This window comes from Zonotrichia leucophrys, chromosome 5, assembly GCF_028769735.1.
Source record: "Zonotrichia leucophrys gambelii isolate GWCS_2022_RI chromosome 5, RI_Zleu_2.0, whole genome shotgun sequence".
Lineage (NCBI taxonomy): Eukaryota > Metazoa > Chordata > Aves > Passeriformes > Passerellidae > Zonotrichia > Zonotrichia leucophrys.
Window position 1 is genome coordinate 25,857,135 of NC_088175.1, and position 21,091 is coordinate 25,878,225.

The following is a 21,091-nucleotide window of genomic DNA, read 5'->3' on the forward strand; positions in this document are numbered from 1 at the left end:
CTTCTGTCTTGAGTCTGATGATTCTGCAACATTTTCCATTATGTGCCAAGGTAGATGTTTCATATTGGTATGGAAGTCTTATATTTAAGTCTCCAAATGAAGAAAACCTTCAGAACAGTAACCCATGGGATGTTTTTGGAAATGAAACTTAGTTAAGCTGTAGGCATTTTATTTACAATTTTTCAAGCCTTTGCTGTGCTTATCCCTGGAGATCTTGGGGAAGGTCTACCTAAAAAGGTTTGGGAGTGCATATTTTGGATAATGATGTGGAAGAGTATATGATCTTCACCTATGATGTGGAGAGTTCTGAACCATAGCAAAGCACACTAAAAATAATTGGAGTTTTGAAATATAACTGCATTGGAAAAGCTTGGTTTCCATTTCCAGGCCTTGGAGAATATGTGTATGAGGATGCTTCCTCCCCAGCCCTCATCATAGCTCACATGCTTGAGCATAAGGTAGCCTTTGGCAAAATTAAGTTTTACAATTAAAAAATTCACTATTGTTGCAAAGCATAGAAGTGTTTCAGGGAGAGAAGAATGCTTCTGGGGATGGTTGGTATGTTTTTTTATCTGATCTGCAATTTTTTGTATTTCTGAGTGTAACAAATACTATCAAAGTGCTGGATGTTTATAAATTTGTGTCTCACTGCTAATTGAGATACTTTTCGGCTTTTCGGCTTTCTCTCGGGAGGGACAGAAATCAAGCCTTGCTTAATTTTAATGCAACATATTTTTCCCTTTTCAATGCCTTTTCACTTCTATGTTAATCAGCTTGTTTTCATACAGGTTTAAATGGGGAAAAAATCAGTGTCACTCCCTCAAATGTGTTGTTTCCTTGAATCAAGTTGAAAACAATTATAGTGTTGGATGGGATGTTTACTTGTTTTGTTAATCAAAGCTTGTTATAACATATGGGAGGGTTGGAAGTTGGGAGTGAGTGTTGCTTTTTGGGCTGGAGGGAGTTGGTTTGGGAATTTTCTAGTTTGGTTTGTGTGTCTTTGAAAACCCTAACTTGTACTCAGTGGTGAAGTTTTAATCCAGTTTTCATCTCTAGTGGTAACATTTTTACTGGGTATGAATTTTCAGTATGAAGTAATCTGGATTAATCCCTTGGGCACCAGAAAATCATTGTAATGCTATAAAAACAGGCCTGCAGTACTTTTTGTTGATGTTTTGGATGACATGGCACACAAAATAGACTGAAAATAGTTGCTGTTAATGTATTAGAGATTCCCCCTAAAGAGCTCTCAGACCTAGAAAAGGCAGTGGTGTGAGAAGCGTTCCCTTTTAACTGCTCTTTGAAAGAGGAAGCAAGTTTAAAATCATCCAGAGGAACAAAGAACAACTATTTGGTGCACCTTAGAACTGCAGAATAATCCTTTTTTCTTCCTGCAACAACTTTTCCCACAGACCTACAGCAAACAGATTCCTTTTTATGTTTTCTTGTAAGCGTTTTTACCTACATATTGTTGACCATTTAGGGAGATCTGAGTGGAGAAACAAAAAATTATAATGCTAAAGGAGTTTATATGTGCAGATAGATTATTATCCTTCTAGAGGCAGAGGTAAAAGGCAGTAACAGTTGAGAGGAGATGATTACTGGTGGGTTGTAGGGGGAATAAATAATGAAGTGCAAGAGAAAAAACCTTATTTGCCTGTGTAATAATTAGACAATGAATGGAGAAGAGGAACGCAAAGAATATGTAGGAATAACCCAAATATATATATATATATATATTTATGTTTTAATTTGAGGGGTTTTTGCTGTTGTTTGTACTTAAATTAATTTTACCATATTCTGTGAGGAATTCCCTATCTTTTTCTTTTAAAAAGCCACATATGTAACAAAACAAAAAATTAAAAAATTCTAGAAGTACATCAATGAAATGATAGAATATTGAAATTCCTCATTCATCTCTCAGTCAGTGTAGGCCCCCATCATCAAATACCAATACAGAGAGACATATCTTACTGGGAGCTTTATCATACTGCAGTGGGAGCAGATCAATGCATTTCCCTCCATACTTTCTTGTTCAATCCCAAAAATGGGATTTTTTTTAATCAATAAATGCTCAGTGCAACAATGCTGCTTAAAATAATTTTTACCAGTAAAAAAAAAATGCAAATACAGTTTTAAAACCAGTCTATTTAAAGGGGAAATGATAAGGCTTTCCAGTACCTGAAGGGAGCCTGCAAAAAAAGCTGGATAGGGATTATTTAACAGAGAACAGAGTGACAAGACAAGGCAGAATGGCTTTGAATTTAAAGAGGGTGGATTTAAATTAGATACTAGAAAAAAATTCTTTATTGTGAGGGTGGTAAGGCACTGGAACAGGTGGCCCAGAAAAGTGGTGAATGCTCCATTCCTGGAAGTGTTCAAAGCCATTTTGAATGGAGCTGTGAGCAACCTGGTGTAGTGGAAGGCGTCCCTGCCCATGTCAGGGGGGTTGGAGCTGGACGCCCTTTGAGGTTTCTTTCAACGCAAACCATTTTATGATTCAGTGTGAAGACTGTGACTTTGCTTTAGAACTGAACGTACATATATACCTCTAATGATTTTGTAGCCAAATACTTCTGTTCATTATTTGCAGTTGCTTCTTTTTTTTATACAATACACAAATGTATTTTTGTCTAGGTGCAGGCGCTAATACACTTACAAAGATTTTATTGATCTCATTTTTTTAAAGAATTCTGTTGTATTGCTTTCACTTGTCTAGTAGCCTTTCTGAGAGAAATCTGAAAATCTGCCTGAAAGCAGCATGAAGTTAGTCTAGTGCTAAAAAATTTTGTAGATCTCAGTGATACAGTAAAATTTGATACCAGCACACATAGTACTTTTTGGGGGGATGTGACCTATTTCATTTCCTGAACATCTGCCAAGTCTGTACTGGTTGTTGCAGGTATGAGATTCTTTTATAGGTATGAGATTTTTGAACAGGAATGTTGACTCAGTAAACAAATAGTGTCTTCAACACATACTATTTATCAGCAATTGAGAGTGAATAATTCATAATAGAAATTAAGTTAAAATTACATCTTTGTAGCAGGAAAAAATTTGAAGAGGGACCTCGATGATGTATGTTTTACTTCACAAAGACTACCTTTTGTTCTCAAATTCGATATATTCATCGTTGATATTTTTTCCTTCTGTTTTCTTTCTGAAAGGTGGTCTTGGAATGCACATTAAAGAAAGACCTTGTTTACAACAAAGTTACTCCTACTTTTTACCACTGGAAGATTGATGACAAAAAGTTTGGCCTCACATTTCAGAGTCCTGCTGATGCAAGAGCATTTGATAGAGGTATTCGGAGAGCAGTAGAGGATATTTCTCAAGGTACATATTTCAGGTGAAAGACTTGGTGGGGTGGATGAATATTGAGTCATTACTGAAAAAGATGTCAAAGCACTTTGTGTAAAATTTTCATTGACAGTATTTAAGGATGTGGATTAAACTATATATATATCGGGATTTTAATAGGTAATAGTACTTCTGGCATTTCTAAAGTACCATTCATTCAAGTGTCTTAAATTGTTTCACAAACACTAATTAGGTAATTTCCTGAAACATCCCTACGTAATAAAGCATTGCCTCTTTCTTTTAGACATGAAGAAATGGAGGAGGCTGGAGTGTAATATTCTCTCACTTGGATCTTAGAAGCTTTTTGCAACTCCTGTGTTCTTGTAGGATAAGCTGGGAAGTTGAATAATTTGTGACCTATTGAGTTCTCTTGTCATGTACACATACTTTCAGTTAATACTTTTAGTTTTTACTAACAGCTGAGTTAGTAGTTGTTCTGTGTTCAGCCTGGTTCTGAGGACAGGTTTTTTAGAAACAGAAGAAGAATTTACTCAGATAACAATATGGCCCACTCTGGAATGAAGTTCCAGAGTTTCACTGAATTAGTGGAAACGAGTGAGCAAACTGAAGGATATCATCAAGCCTAGATTCTAAGCTGAAAATATGATAAATGTATTGCTAGATTGAGACAGGGAGGGAAGAGAACGTGTGTCTGTTGAATTGAAAGAACATCTCAGGCTTGTAAAAAGTAACTTTAGGGGTTTTATGTGTGTTATCCTACTAATGAAGGGAGGAGCATGTTTCTGAAGGGAAATGTTTTTGACATACTCTAATAACTGCTTTGGAAATTTGTTGGTACAATCCATATCCCTTCAAGGCAAATATTTAGAGAACATGAGAGTAATTTTTTTCTCTTAGGGTCTCACACTTTCAATTTCTGCTGATTTATAGCAAAATAAAACAGTGTGCATTCCTGCCAACGAAATGGTCTGCCTTTAGTTTTCAAAATGCTACATTAAAAGGAATATACTCCCTTGCTTCTGACTGCTGATGACACTGAAAATGCTTTTACTAGGAAGGTGGGAACAAGAGAGAGGAGTGTGGCTAGGAATACTCAGTATAGAAAATGCAGTGTAGAAATAAATCATGCTTACCAAATCAACTTGAAATGCAGTGATCTATAGGTTAAAACCTAAACAAGAATTTTTAAATAATCATCACTGGATGTTGAGAGATGATATGGATAACTGGAAGCAGTAAGTGGTAAATATGAAGAAAATAACTTTGTCTACTTTTTTTTCTTTATATGAAGGTTATCCACCCTCCCAAAATGATGTTGAAGTGGCAGAAGACTGCTTTCAAGTGAGTAAATTTTTTAATTAATAGTACATTTTTTATTTTACAAATGTACTGAAGAGATTTTGCTCTCATTACTGAGAATAAGCAAAATAAGAGCAATAGCAAAATTCAGTTTAGTGAAATAAGTTCTAGAAGAATTATCTAGAAGATTTATAATATTATCTGTCCTAAATAAAGTAGTTATTATTTAATCCATAGGATCATTAAGTATCCTGAGTTTAATTTTTAATTTCAATATGTGTTCAAGTTGTATGTCCTCTTTGATCTTACTGAAATAAGAAATATTCTTCTGGGCAACAAAATAGAGGGATGAAGAATCTTTCTACTTATATATCCTGTTTGTTTCCTTAGATTTCCCTTTGCAGTGATAAAACTCTTTAACTTCAAATGGTTAGAGTTGAAAAGATGCTGAGACAATGGTTGAGAGGATCTGGTACAAAGAAAGACAGAAGTTCAATTTTTGAAAACACACTGAAAATAAAGTGGTCACTTACGGAGATTCAAGTTTTTATTGATCTTCTTTTTGCACTCTTCAATTTCTGTAGGTCATAATGACTTAAGAGATAAAAATTTATGTCCAACCATGCTCTAGAGCTACAGTACTATATAAGTATACCATATAATATACCATAAGTATGGTAACACTGATACATAGCACTTCCTGGCAATATCCAAGAATCATGTAATTTAAAAGCCAGTATAAAAAAACACTATGGATGGATATATAGCTATAGATTAGATATAGATACACACATGCAGAGTGAATAACAATATTATAAGTGAGGAAGTCCTACTTGTGTCTATGTATGCTTGTCATTTTTCCCTTCTTATGTATGGTTTTAAGGGAAAGCTGTGTCTTCATTCACACATATATTCAGGTTTTAGAGTGCAGAAATTTAAATTATTATGAAGATGGCAAAGAAACAAGTTGACTCAGGGGTCTTAGTTACTGTTCAGAAAACTGCTAGTGTTGCTAAGTGATTTCTTCTGGGAAGGAGACTTGCCACTTATGCAATAATAAATCCTGTATCAGTGTAAACAGATCCAGTGTAGAACCTCTAGAACACAAAATCAAGAAAATTAGCAGCTGACTTTGAAGATACGATAGGAGACTGAGAGTCAAGTATTTAGAAAAGATACTGCAATGCAGTGGCAACACAGAAGTCTCCTGATATCTTTTCATTTTATGGCAGAAGAAATGTATTACTTTGTGTAAGTGTTGGGTGCACAATCACCTGTTGTTCTATAATTTCAGTGCTTTATTTTAAGGCACTTGAAAGTAAAATTGCTATGAATATTAGATATTTCAGATTTTAAAAAGAGAGTATATTTTTACAGGGTGAAGGAAATATGTGCCAAAGTTAATGCAGTCCTTAATCAGCTCTTAAATGACTTGCTTAAACATGCTTTGTTGCAAGGATTAATAATTGAACAGTTTCTACAGCCCTAATGAGATTAGAACAAACCAATTACCTCTGATTTTGCTGCCTAGTTATTACATTTCTATATAAGGATGCCAAAATTTAGGAAAATATCTGAGATTCATTATAGTTACAAATTTGTTATTGGCAAAGTGGAGAAAAGTGTATTTACAGCATCTCTTCTATACATGTGAATGTCAATACACCGCCTATTTACATATGTAAATATAGGCTTACTTTATATTCCATTTTAAAAAATAAATGTATAAATAAATAAATGTATAAATAAATGTATATATTTTTAGATGTCTGTAAACCAGATTATAATTATTATTATATATTAAAATATATAGATTATATATTATTATTACATTATACATATAATGTATAAATACTCACACACCAGATATATATGTTAAGGTACAATCAATCTTGTGTGGTACAAACCACTGGCCAAACTATCTTTTACATTCTAGACAGGAAAACATACTTAAAGACTTCATCACAGTAGATATTACTTAACTGTGGATTTGTGCTGTGGATAGATGTCCTGTTTTCTAGAAACAAAAAAGCTAGTCAGTATGTCTTACCATATCTCTGCACAGCAAAGTAAAATAAGTGATACTGATAGTAGCATTTATCAGAAGGAAGGAAAAAAGAAGAAATGCAGAGAAAACTGAATCCACCCTGGTTTAGCTGTGCTTCATCTAAACTGGGTTTATGTATCAGTAACGAAGCTGCAATTGCAGGCTTATGAACATGAGTGCAGAAAAGCTACACCATTTTAGTCACAGGCATCAGGTCTAGTCTCCAAGAACACCTTTGAAATACCAAATAGTCCACATTTTCTTTCAAATTATTAAATCCCCCCCTTCCAAGATTGGTACTCTGATAAGTGAAAGTGGATACCCCAGGGTCCTTTTAACTTGATATGTAAGACCATCATTCTTTAAAGAGAATGTTTTGAGTATTTGAAGAGTTGTGTTGACTTGTCCCCCTGCTTTTTGCCACTTCTATGTTGTTTAAAAGACTTAATGATTTTTTTGTTTTCCTGTTCATTTTATAAGCTGTTTTCCTAAGTCTCCATTACTATTTTTAAGTGTGTTTTGGAGTATATCTGTGCGAGAGCATTTTGGAGTGTGGATAGAATATTAAAGAGTAGTTTTTCTGTACTGTTCTAGTCATCTTACACAGCAGGAATCCTATATTTAATGTGCATTTGAATTATAAATATAGTATTTGGTTTGTACATAAATTTCATTAATGGTGGCTTGGTTCTGTTGTTTGCTTTTTTTTTAATGAAGATGATTAGATGATGAAGAAAGCTAAACATGTTTCAAGTTATTTTACTGGCTGGTTATATTTGGTGCTACAGAGAGCAAATAAAATGATCCAAAGAAGATCAAAAATTATCATCTCAGTGTGAAATCTCAGTGCTTCCTTGTAATATGTATTATCACATTTTATAGGAGTAGTTAGCAGAAATAGTGATTGTCCAAAAGCTGTATGTGCATATCTTAAATGTAAATCCAAAAACTGAACTCGTCTTGTGCCTTCTAGGCTAGCAGTTGGCTTGCTATGTTACACCTAGACTCACTAAATTTCTGATTTTTTAATTTACATTTTGTAAATAAAATCTCCTGGAGAAAGCATTCCTTTTGCTGAAGATCAAATTTATCATTTTAAGACATAGCTTCCTTATAACAGCTTCTCTGTTGTTTCCAAATAATGTTAAAATCCTAGTATTAAAAGAATATGATCACTTAAGGGTTTTCATGGTTACTTAAATTATTGCAATTATTTTTGATTGTTTATTTAACTTATTTGATGCAAATTGTACATATCATCAAATAAGCCCTAATCTTACCAGATTCATTTAAAACCAAAATACACCAATGAGTTAAGGCAGAGCTACCTGACTTCCTATAATGTTGGTAAATGGAACCTGGAAAAGTAGATGTACTTACATGGAAATATACATTGGGAATTTGTTCTGTTAGGAAGTTTAGATGGTTTTGGTATAAAACCTTGCATTTTGAATGTAGGAGCAGCTTGTGTAAGTCACTTTGCTTGTTTGTTAAAATATTGGCTCCGGTTATTTTCCTCTACCAAATATAAACTTATTGCTCTAAAATTCACCTAGCTTATCTGAAAAAAAACCAAAAATATATTTTTTTTTCCTTAGAAGTAAATCTAAATGAAATCTAGAGTTCATACATTTAGAATTATTTTTGTAGGGGTTTTGTGGACTGAAAAATAGAGTAGTTGAGCTTTAATTTCTTTCAGTTTTTGTTGATTCAGCCATATTGGTGTTATTTATAGGCTACCAACACATTTTAACAGTTTGAAGTAATAAGAATTGGATCACTTATACTTTTGAGTTTCTTACTACTGGCAGAAGAAAACTGTAGACTGATAAATTGTAAGCAGAAAATAAAAAGTTTGGCTTGTCATTTCAGAAGTACACTGGACTTTTTGTTAATAGTAAAGGGGAAAGGCCTGAAACTTACATGCATCTTAAGTGGTTTTGGTGCAGGCAGGGAAGACATTAATTGTTCATATGCTGCTCAGTAAATACACTGTTTTGTGACCTTTTCACAAGGGCCTTCAAGGACCACTCAATTTATTTTGTCTCTGACAAAATGTTTGCAGAAGTTTGATTTTATAAAAATAACATTATGACTTTTAAGGAAATGTGAAATAATTTACCCTTGATGCACTGTATTGTTTTATGGATAGGACAATACCACATGGTAAAACACTAAAGATTAGAAATATTTAGTGCACATAATAAATTGTTTAGGTCCAGTTCTTAGAACTAAAAGTAATACTAATTCATATTATCAATTTCAAATAAATCTATTAATATATTGTGCTAAACCATTTTGATTTATTAAGCTTTTTTTATTGGAGTTGTATATAAAAAACAGGAGGAATTTTTTTTCCCTCACCAGTATTCCTAGCAGCCTTTTTATATGTAGAGTTCTCTATATATCCAGGTGGTAAAGCCTTTGAAGAAAGAGACATGTCAAATATCTTATTTTTTAGTTTAAACTGTATGAAATATTTAGAATAACCTAGGTAATATTTCAGCCTATGTCAGAAACACATACCTGAAAATAATAGAGTTTCTTTGCCAAATATATTGCTCCATCAGTCTCAGAAATAGCCAAAGCAGAAGGAAGTCATTCAGATGTTTTTGAAACCTGTATAATTTATTCAGAATTGAAAAATTAAGGAAAAAGCATTAAAACATTTCTTGTGTTGTTAGCATCAAGCAGCAGATTTTTGGGCCTCATGGGAAGTAAATGCAAGAACTGGGATGCAGCGGAAATGTGGTCTCTCATCCATCCTTCTGTGTAATCATTAAACTTACTTAGAGGAGAACATTTTTAACAATGTTTGCAGAACAATGTTGAATTCTCTCCCAGACTTAACTCTGGCAAACTGGGAGAAGTAAGGAGAGAAAATCTGAAGAACAAGAGAAGCTCAGTCTGGTTTTCATTTTCTCTACAGCTGTCATCTGGCTTTGAATTCTGCTGGAGAGCTACAGCTGGAGTCATTTTATTGCTTTACCCAGCATCCTTTTGCTTGTGCGCACAGAAATGTTTTAGTAGTCTTGGAAAAAAATTCCGAGTATCTCTTAGCAACCATAGGACAGTAATTATTATACCAGCAGCTGGGAGCAAACCAGATTTCCGTTGTGCATTAAAAACTGGCGTAGGTTGCTTTACAGATGATACTGAATAACCTATGCCAGTACTGTACTTTGCAGGCTGTGGTTAAAGAATATTGAATGTGGGCGGTGTAATTGCTTTGGACAGTAGAAAGGGAGAATGTGTGCATCTGTGTTAGTGTGTGATACTCTGTATATTTGTTCTGTATATGTTCTTGTGGAAAACTTTATATGTTTGCTTCTTACTTAAATGCATTTTCAACACAATACCATTTTTGTTTCTAGGGCTTCCTACTTCAGATTGTCAGTGTTTCCATTATAAATGTGGGTTTTCAGATGTTTATGACCTTGTAATAAAACATCACATTGGAGCAGGAAGTTGTCCAAGGAAAAGGTTTTTGATACTAATAAGCGTGGTTTGACTGTATTAAAACTGCAGTTTAGTTAAAAGCAGAGAGTTCACCATGTTCATCTTGCATTTCTGTAATTCAGCATAGTGAATATTTATTGGCAAAAGGACTGACGTGATTGCTTTTTATTTTAATACCAGAAGTTAGTCTGTGTCCACTTACCTGTAGGGTATAGGATGGTAAGCTGAGCACTGTGCTTTCAGAAATGCTGTTTGGCGAGTTCTTGCCTTACAAAAGGTCACATGCTTTTCTCTGTCTGCTGCCACCCTGAAATTTGTCCTTGAAGTCAATTAGTTTGAATTGTGGTATCTGTGTTGGAATTTTCTAAAAGCATTCTTTGATAATTGCTGTGTATAGGGCATGAAGGTTTGCTTTAAGAGTAAGGTTTGGGTTTCGTGCATCATCTGGCAGCGCTAGTTAGCACAGTCAGAGGTGATCCGTGCCTGTGTCCTTCATTAGATGGAGCCCTCCTTGAGTGCCAAGGAAAGTACTTGTGTTTGCCTGTGTGAGCATGTGCATGTGTCCTTTTTGCTCTATAGTGTAGATAGTTTATTTTTAAAGAAGAAAGGTGTGAATCACCTGCAGGGACAGGAAATAATGCAGGCTGCTGCAAATCTCACCCAGGGATAAAAACAGGCTTGTGAGTAGTATATGTTTTTTTCCCTGGGAAGGAAGGAGAAGAAGTTTTTGCAGCTTGCTCCCTTCTTCCTAGACCACTCAAGTTTATAATAGCCAGGGGAAGGGGAAAGGGGATGCTTATCACTGTGATTTCTGTAAAATGGCTTCTGGCTCTTAGCTTAAATGCTTTTGTAATAATTTTAAACATTGCTCATACCAAAAATGGTTGTTCCTCATTTTGAATACAGCTCTTCTGTAGTTTGAGCCACTGTTTTGGAAGCTTTTTATGTTATTGGGCAATGTATCTACAGGAGTACCTCCTGCTATGAAGATGTTTGCTATCGCACTAATATTTGATGCTTTTTGCTCTTAAAATAAGTATACATATATGAAGTCCAATTCTTTTTAGTCATTCCAATATTTCTTTTACACTCATTTTCCAACAACGTTTGACCAGAAAATTTAATTTTGACAATAACAGGGTCAGTTACTTTGTGGTGGTGTCATGCTTAAGGATCTGCCAGTAGTACTTCTTTTTGGTATTTTGCCTGTCTTCAAAATTTTTCAGGGGTGCTTTACCCTGATTGAGTGAGTTTTTGTCTTTCTTGGCGTGTATGCTCTGTAGTATTAATTACGCTGATCATGAATGAATTACTAAATTTAGTGTTTCCCCACATGGGGCTTCTGAAACAATAGATATAAATTTAGTGATGTGATGATTTTCTTCCTCCTACAAAATCAGCTACAGACCAGCTACTTCAAACTATCTAGATCTCTTAAAACTTGATGCATTAGGCATTTATGTATGTGAGGTACTAAGGTAATCCTAGAATAAGTTCCTTAAGTACTTTGATAAGTGAAAACTAATGATTCTGGGTCAATATTTAACCTGCCAAAACTTTAGGTTTGCCTCTGCCTCAGTATTTTTCTGTAGTATTCTTATTGTTTTCCTCTAAATATTTTCTTGAAACATACAAATCCCTATAATAAAGCTGAAACATTCTCATTGCTGGAAGCTGGATGATGCCAGAATTTTCTCAATGCTATCCACGATGACAGCCAGTTAACTTTACAGCATCCCTCAATGCAAACAAAACATACAGTATATTTTTGGCAGCTCAATGGAATTTGTATCGAAATGCTGTGCTGTATCCTAAGTATGTCCCAGTCAGTCAAGCTTAAAGAATGAGAACTGTTCATTTTTCAATTCATTTCAGAAACTGGATCATCTTACAAGCCAGTATTCCACCCAAACATAATTCCTGTTCCTTCTTTTGAATAGCACAGGTCCTGCAGCTATCTCATCATGTATTGCTTCATAGTCTCACTTTTGTATCGAGTTGCCTGATAAACTTTAATTACAAAATGACTGTCATTCATGTCTAATGCACACTTGCTGCAATTAGATATTTTAATTGAGCCGGTATAGGTTATTTTTTTTCTTCCAGCTGATTTTGGTTTTAATTTATTAAAAGATCTGACTAGCTTTTGCCTTATAAAATAGTCTCCAATTTTTTTTTCTCCAGTTGTGTTTTTGTAAATACTGGCAGCTTCATGGGTAGTTAGAATAAACATCTCAGAGACAGGTTAATCTCTATTTCCTTAGAGAAGTCTGATTTTGCAACTGTATTTCAACAGCACGTATCTCTAGTGCCCAAGTTGTGTACTATCTGCAGAGAAATTCTGTATTTACAAAGGCTGATTCAAAATAAAGAAAATACTTGCCTACTTCTAAATGCTTAAAAAAAATGTGCATTTAAGATTACTAGTGTTTATAGATACCTCTAACCCATTATATGGAATATTAACACATCTATGTATGAACTGGTTGGGTTTGGTGTTGTTTTTATATAAATGCAAAAATCATTTCATCAAAGTTCCTTATGTGTTCTAGACTGCTCAAGAAAATACATCAGGTTCACTAATGAAAGATCACCTTTTTCAACATGAAACTGTAGTAACCAGTGAAACTTACAACAGTGCAAATTTACGGCCTTCAACATTTGAGGATTTCAACACCAGGAGAGCCTGTTTTCCTAGCCAACCTAACCAGGTAAGTATACCAACAAAAGAAGCAATCCTTGCTTTGCTTGCTGTATTAATGGCATTATTGGCTGTATTAATGGCAATATGGCTGTATTAATGGTATGTAGTTTCTGACAAGAAATCACTGTGTTCCAAGTCCATGTACTTTCAACTTCTTGAAATGTTCAATGTAAACTTTGCAGCTGAAATATTATAGCATTATTATGACAGAGGTAAAGCCTTGTGAAGGTATTTACCTATCGTTGTAGTGCACCAGACTACACGAATAAATATTCAATTTCTTTGAAGTCTGTTTTTGTATTGCAGATTTCGGTATCTGCAGCCTTAAAAAGCTGTTCAGTTTTTTTCAGAAAATGTTAATTGGACATCAGCTCAATCTTAGTTACATGGATATTAATACTGTTTTGCTTAGAAATATTGAAAAGTATTCAGCCATCAGTACAGCTATATATCACTATACATTTTTCTTTTTTTCTAAAGCTAAAAGAACTGACAGTTTTTGTAGGCTGTGGAAGTAGTCTTAGTAAGTTGGATTACAATTAATTTGATGGTCTTATGTCTAGAACCAAAGACATAGAAAGCTTTTAGAATATGCTGAATAACAGATGTCAAAGCAGAATGCAAGTTCAGGTAGTTCTGAAGACTTACCAAAATAATTCTACTGCTTGTAATAAAGCTTTTTAGTACCTTCAGTTACTTTTGCAGAGAAAAATAGGATTGTACTTAAGTCATATATCAGCTGCTTGTAATCTGCTTTATTGGGCAAAAGAAGCAAGCAGTGTTATCTGGGGAACTAAGAAGCTTGAAATAATTATTTTTTTATCTTGAATGGTTGATCTACTCCAATTATCTCTTCATGTACATCACCTCATATTTTTGTTTCTGTTAAGGTACATGTTTACCTTTTGTTTCTGTTAAGACACATATTTTTCTCTCTTCTCGTTTACTTTCAAAGTGAATTGTAAATGTTTTTTAGAATAGAATGGATTGGTGATGAGGTTATTGCAACTAATGGCTACAGTACTCAGTGATATATGTCCTGTTAGTCTTCCTTGCATTGTAAAGAAAAGTGCAGCAGCTTGAAATGCCTGTATATTTTAAAAGCATGTATAAAATTGACTACTGAGAAAGTAATAATTTAGATTGTGTTAAACTGATTAATCTATGTCTGTCTGATAGAAATTAAATAGAAGTTTCTTTCAAATGACAATGTTAGAATTCAGTTCTTGAAAAGTGAAGTTATGGGAGATTCCATGAAAATTTAAGCAGATATTCTTTTAAATATTCTTTTCCTGTTGTAGCACCTCGTGCCAGCAACAGACATTCTCTGCTTTTTGCATGGTCTTGTGGTACATACATTTGGAACATAGGCAGGTCACCAAAACTTCACATTCTTTATGTGCACACACTGCACTGGTCTGCTGAACTCCATGCATGTGACCAGGTGGCACTACAGATCTTGAGCTAATTCGTGGGTTTATTTCAATTTTGTGTAAATAAGTTTGAACACTCTTACTTAAGAATGTGCTCATAAGTTAAATAGCTGAAGAAGTACATGCTCCAACTAAAGAAATTATCAATGACAATTCAGATTTTACCTGTAATATTTTGACTGTTAGTAAAAAATACTCAAGTCCTTCAGCTTTACAGTTTCTGATACATGGATGTGTGTTAAACTTAGTACTTTGCAATGATGTAGGCAGCTGCTGGTGTCTTTGTACTGAGAAGCTGCAAGATGAGCAAAATCAGGTGTAATTCTTTGAGGAGAAGCAGCAAAGGCTGCAGTGCCAAGGAAGTGACTGTCCCTTGTTTAAAGGTGCACACTTTCAAGTAAGGTGTGATACTTGTGAGTTCAGTTGCACCAAAAAAAATTTTCTGTCTGAATTCCAGTTGGCTAATCATGTCTGGAATCAGATTCTCTGTGAAATTTCAGTTTGCTGTAACATTCGTCCTCCCTGCTTCAGCTTCACATAGATAACATTTGTACTGAATTTTAGTTTTGACTGTTTAGAGGACTAAGTGCATTATTCTCATTAAATTTTGCTGCTATTTTACCTATATAAATTTGGATTGTGAATTGTTCAAAAGTTTTCATGTACTTCATGCATTCACATAGGTCCCATTTAATATCCAATGAGCAAGCTCTTTTCAGCATTTCTTCAGTTTGCTTATTTCTCAGTATGTTCTGCTCCAAAAATATTTCTTAATATCAGTGCCTTAAAGAATGTAGTGGTGGCTTATTTGTAACGTGCCAGTTAAGCATTTTTAGGTGTTGGACTCAAGACTTGAAAAAAAATAAATTAGTTCTATGTATGTGGTGTGTTCTGCTCAAACAAATAAAAAGCCTTCAAAGGCTAAGGAGAGGTCAGATTCTACCATTGTTAGTGTTTGTAGTGATCTTTAATGGCTATTAACTGTCTGGGCAATGGGAAGTTGAGGGGGTGTTTTTGTACTGAGGTTTCAGGGTTTTTTTCTTCTAAACAATGGGTTTTATTTACTGTCTTAAGTGCATGCCTAATATTCTATGTGGACAGCAGGGTAAGGATCCTTTATGCCTGTAACATATGGAATTCAATAACTTTTATGGCTTTTTTTCTTAAATAAATTTATGCCGTAAAATTTTGAAATAAACGCATTCGCCATAGTTAGTTATTTCTGCTAAACAATAGATTCTTCCTGTTGTTTGAAACATAATAGGGCTGAGAAGCAGTCTGCTTTTATAAGCAAAGGGGAAGCCTAACTGCTTGTATAGGAGCCTGGGGAAGTATGGAAGAGAAGCAATGATAGCTGAATAGGGTATAACCTTTCTTCTCCCTGTATCTTTGAAACCTTGTGGAAGTTCAACTATGTGGCTTGGAGCCAAGGAAAAAAAAAATTGTTCTTGTTAGCATACTCCAGTTGAAAGTCCCAGGGCAAAGCGTCTCTAATTACAGTTCTGTACTCATCACACAAGGATTGTTGAGCAGGGAAGTGATGGTTTGAGCAGGCTACAGATATTCTTACATAATCAGAAGATAGCATATTTTAAGAAGCTCTTCCTTCCTCTTTTCCAGCTGCCTTCCCTTTTCCCTTCTCTGTCTCTACCCCAAAATCAGGACATGCAGACTTCAGCACAGTAGGAGTATAGATTCATGCAAAGTGACACAGAAGTGTTTTAACCTAAAACATCATCTTCAGTAGTTTCACACACTGCAACAGATTAGGAACATGCAGTTCAATTGTTGTACTTGACTATGGAATGGTGACACATTAATTCTCATTAATTTGAGTACTAATAAGAGAAACCCTCTCAAAGCAACAATATTGATGCCAAAGATTATTCCCAAGTAATTCGTGGTTCTGGAAGAATTTGTAAGACTCATAGGTTAGAGAGGGGAAGGGTATTCTGTCTTTTCTGAGAAATGGTTTACAGGCTGTGCACTAGACAGAGAAAAAGGCAGAATTTGACTTGAAGCCCACTCATAATCTGGCTCTGATTATAATAGCCCTACAGTGTAGAAAAATAATTGTCTGCCTGTAAGGTGGAAATACTGAGGCATACTGAGACCCTTGCTTTTTTGCTGCACTGCCTGCTATTTCAGGAGCTACTTTTATACACATGCTAAATTTTTATCCTGTAATTATTTGCACCTTTTCTTGCAAGTCACTTGTAATGTGATTTCAGTCACATTTAGTGGCAATTCACTATCTTACATTTAGATATCTAAGGCCTGCAATATTTCAGTTTGGATGATTCTCTTAATTTTGTCATCTTTGTCAACTTTTTCATGTTCCCACACCCTTTTACTGTGAGGCAGAATAAACAAGAATTCTCACCTTATTTCTCTGATGGTTTTGTATGTATTTAGCACATTCCTTATTACTTGCCTTTTGAAGTATAAGGTCTTAAATATTGGTCAGTTCATTACAAACTGAGAATTTAAAAAGTACTTGGGTCTTTGCCTGCCTGTGTCCTAAACGAATCAATATAAGGACTGTATATTATCTAAGGAGAGACGCATTCAGAAGAGGTTGTTATTGAATGTTCTTCATACTGTGAAATCCTTATCTAGAACACAGCCTTGATAATTAGTTACCAGTATTCAGTGCTCTTGTCATGAATTTGAGAGAGTTTGAAAACTCAGAGTAGGAATTAAGGAAAGCTTCTCCTGGATAACACAGTAGTGAATGTCTCCGTTCTCGGCCTGTTGTCTCTGCCTGGTTAGGCTCAGGATGGCCTTGAGGCAGCCCGCGCTCCAAAGGACGAAAGCACTCTTCAGATTTTTCGGTCTTCAATATTGTTTATTAATTGTTATCTACAAAGTTGTGTGCCAGCCTGACAGAGGTCTGCCCAGCAAGACAGCCATGGGCACACTGACCTCCCTCTGAGCAGTCGTCTATTTTTATACTAAAAACTACGTATAAGATATTTACCTTTACCTTCCAATACCTTTTACTTTTTTTAACAAGTGCAGATTTAGTGTGAACCAATCCCAAAGTGCCAGCATCACCATCAAAGATGGATGACAAGAAGAAAAGGAGAAGGACAGGGCACACCCTAATTCCTCCATCTTGCCTCCTAAGAAGCCCCCTGTACCAAGATCCCAAAACCTGTGCTTTCACCCTGTGAATAATCAATTCCTTCACCACTTATTCCCAAGTGATCCTCTCGTCCTCATATAGGTGGCACATCCCGCGCAGGGTCAGAATCCAACCACCAAGCACTCCTGGCAACATTCCAGGATTTTCGAGCCCTCCAAGGGTTACCTCGGCAACTCTGGACATCAGGAGTGATGTGCTGAGTTCCCACATGAATGTAGCAGCGAGTTAGTCCTAAAGAAGCAGATCATCACATGAAATCAGCACATAAGGCATAATTAGTCTGTGGAATTCATTTCCACTTTAAGATGTTAATACTCTAATTTTGAGAATAATTCACAAAGCAGCATCAAGTTTTATGTGGATACCAAAATACCCAAGGCTCTTACGAGAGACTAAAAAGTCAGGGAAGAATACTGAAGCTCATAGACCTAATACCCTGCAGAGGACTCATTATTGTGGGGATGTTTGTAAATTTTAATAGTGAGAAAATAATCTGAATTTTTTATCCTCAGGCAGCAAAAGAAAAAAGTTTTGCTTTTTTAGTTTTCTAATCTAAGTGAACATTGTAGGTGGACATAAATTTGGGACTTCACCATAGTAACTTCTCTTACTTTGCCTTACTTTTCAGGTCCCACTGAAGTCAATCAGACACGTTAGTTTTCAGGATGAAGATGAAATTGTCAGAATAAACCCTCGTGACATTTTGATACGTCGTTATGCAGACTACAGGCATCCTGACATGTGGAAGAATGACCTGGAGAGGGATGATGCAGACTCAAATATACCATTTTCTAAATCAGACAGTAAAAAATCTGACTATTTATACCCATGTGGAGATGGAACTAAGTTGAATTCCCTAAAAGACTCAAAGAGTTCTGTGGTATTTAAAACTCAGCCTTCCTCATCAAAATTTAAAAACTCAAAAAGAAGAAAAGAGGATGGTGAGCGTTCCCGCTGTATATACTGCCAGGAAAGGTTTAATCATGAAGATAATGGCAGAGGAAAATGTCAAGATGCGCCAGATCCTATTAAAAGATGTATCTACCAAGTTAGTTGCATGCTTTGCGCAGAGAGCATGCTGTATCACTGCATGTCAGACTCTGAAGGAGATTTCTCTGATCCTTGCTCGTGTGACACTAGTGATGACAAGTTCTGCTTGCGCTGGTTAGCGCTGGTGGCGCTCTCGTTCATTGCGCCATGTATGTGCTGCTACCTCCCCTTGAGAGCATGCCATCACTGTGGTGAGGTGTGTGGGTGCTGTGGAGGAAAGCATAAAGCTGCGGGATGAATCAGTCTTGTGCCAAACAGAGCTGAAAAATCTTTGTTTCCAGGAAGCATCTAACTTGGATTTGTGGAAGCTTTTTGGCAAGCTGAAGGGAATCTTCTTTCACATAAGAGATGCTTGATGTGGAGGAAGCAACGAGACTTGTCAGACCTTGGCATTTTACAAGTGCTAGCCACGCCTAACTATTTGCTTTGAGCGCGTGGCATTTGTTGCAAGTTGTGAAGGAGATTTTGCGAAGGAAAGCCTGTTCTTATTATTGGCTATAAAATGAGTATATAAACTATGATTATACTAAAAGGGATTAACTTTTGCCACTTTGTACATTCATGGTTTAGGTGAGGGGGCTCTTTTAAAAGGATTAAAACTTATCTGAGGGGAAATTTTAACTAAAAGTGCACTAGTGACAGTTGATTTAAGATTAAGAAAAGTTAATACTCAGCAAATGAGAAATGAAACTGATTTTAAGTGCAACTAAATCACTTATTAATAGTTTTTTGGAAGCAACTTTATGTATAAATAACAAATGTTTATATTTAACTAAATGTGTAAGGTACGAATTATTACTTGTTAAACTTTCCTTGCCTCCGATATAGTAGGTATGGACCATATCTACTGTCACATTCCATGGTAGTATTTTAAATAGTTAATTTAGCTGCATTTTTATTCCAGATGGACAAATTGATATTTTCAGTCCTGGTTCCCTTCAGCTACAGTTTGTGTTGAGTTGTATCCATGCATTCTGATAATCTAAAAACCTTTAAAATATTAATTATTCTAGTCTTGAGTGACCAATATTTTTTTTTTTTTGTTAAGCACAGATGTAATTGTCTAAAATGTTCTTGTTAGAACATAACATTTATTTTTATATATAAATGACTTTGATTTCAACATAATAGCAAAAAGGACGTTGTTTCTGTTGTTCAACCAGCAAGTTGTTTTCTTTTGGGGTGTCCTCCAAAACTGCTTTCTTGCATATTCAAATGTTCATTAAGCAAAAGGTACATTAAGGCAGTTGTAACAAATTGTCACCAGTGTTCTTGTTTATCCTTCTGTTAAACTAGGATCCTGTTCAGCTGTTTATCAAGTACTATGATTAAAACAAAAGATTAATAACAAAAGTGAAATTGTTTTCATTATTTTGAACCACAACTTTTTCTAATTTGAATGGGCAAGAACAAAAGTACTGTGTGTTTTTTTCAAAAAGAACAACAAAAGACTTAGCTTGAGAAATAAATTAAAGCCCAGGCAAAACTGAGTGAACTTCTTAATTGGGGAAATTTGAAGGCAGGGCTGGGGAGGGAGGCTGGAGAGTGTGTGTGTATGTGTGTTTATGAGTGCTGGTATATTGTGTATGGTATTTCTTATGGTTTTGTACTTAGTAAGTCTAACTTTCAGGTAAGAATTAATCAATTGACCAACAGAGAATTTTTAAAAGCATTACATGTTGTGCTGTGTTATAAAATAAGAATCATTTACTACTTATTTAAAACACGTAAAACACTGAAAACGGTTATAATTCATTAGCAGACATGCCTGTTTGACATCTTGGCTGGAGTGGGACAGATTGTCTTTAGGATACCCTTGTTCTTAAACACAGAACCAAATAATTTCATTTTAAAAATGCATTACTTTTCTCACTTACATGCATTTCTTCAGTATATTTTGTGGTTTGTTTTTTTTTTGCATGTATCTGGCCCCTTAATTTTCCTTTGTAGCCCAGAAGTAAAATGAGCAAATGTATATAACTATCTGTCTGTAAAATACTTTTTAAAAGAAAACATTTATATTTATATTACAGCTTGACTTGACCACCTTGTGTACATAGATCATCTCAAAGTATTATTTCACATTGAAAAAGATGACAAATATCTTTATAACTATAGAAGTTATGGAAGAGCTTCTAGTTTTGTATTAAGAGTTGATTGGATGGCTGAAGTCCAAGAATATGACACAGTAGCAGCAGTCATGGTTTTTGGGGTTTTACTGTTTATGTGTTTGAAAGCTGCTACTCTGGTTGGTTTTCATGCTTCACACATTTTCAGCTAAACTGGGTTGCCTAGAATAGACTGTTAACTTTAAAAACAACTTTCATTAAAAAATGGTGATGTTTTTCTAGTGAATGAGAGAAAATTAATATTTGTAAGTGCTAAGTTACTAATTGAAGGTGGAGAGGTATGAACAACCTAAGAAAAGAACTTGCTGGCTGTATAAGAAAATACTATATAATCACACTGTATATATACTTCAGAAAGAAATTAGTTTTAGCAATTTCCTCTGAGCACTATACAACATAGTGAAACTTCTGGTCCTGTACTGTATTTTATATGACACATATACTTTAATATTTTTACTAAATGTGTGCATTAATATTTTCACCTTGCATTTAACCACTTTG

General features: G+C 34.9%; 1 protein-coding gene across 1 annotated transcript in view; it reads left to right on the forward strand.

Annotated features, from left to right (window-relative positions):
- The window catches only part of SPRED1 (sprouty related EVH1 domain containing 1), a 58,689-nt gene extending 38,875 nt beyond the window's left edge, over positions 1–19,814 (forward strand). The window contains exons 3-6 of the mRNA XM_064713816.1: positions 3,168–3,336; positions 4,613–4,662; positions 12,679–12,837; positions 18,040–19,814. Coding sequence (XP_064569886.1) covers positions 3,168–3,336; positions 4,613–4,662; positions 12,679–12,837; positions 18,040–18,699 — 1,038 coding nt within the window. The 3' untranslated portion in view covers positions 18,700–19,814. The remainder of the gene's footprint in view (positions 1–3,167; positions 3,337–4,612; positions 4,663–12,678; positions 12,838–18,039) is intronic.
- Positions 19,815–21,091: the final 1,277 nt, after the last annotated feature.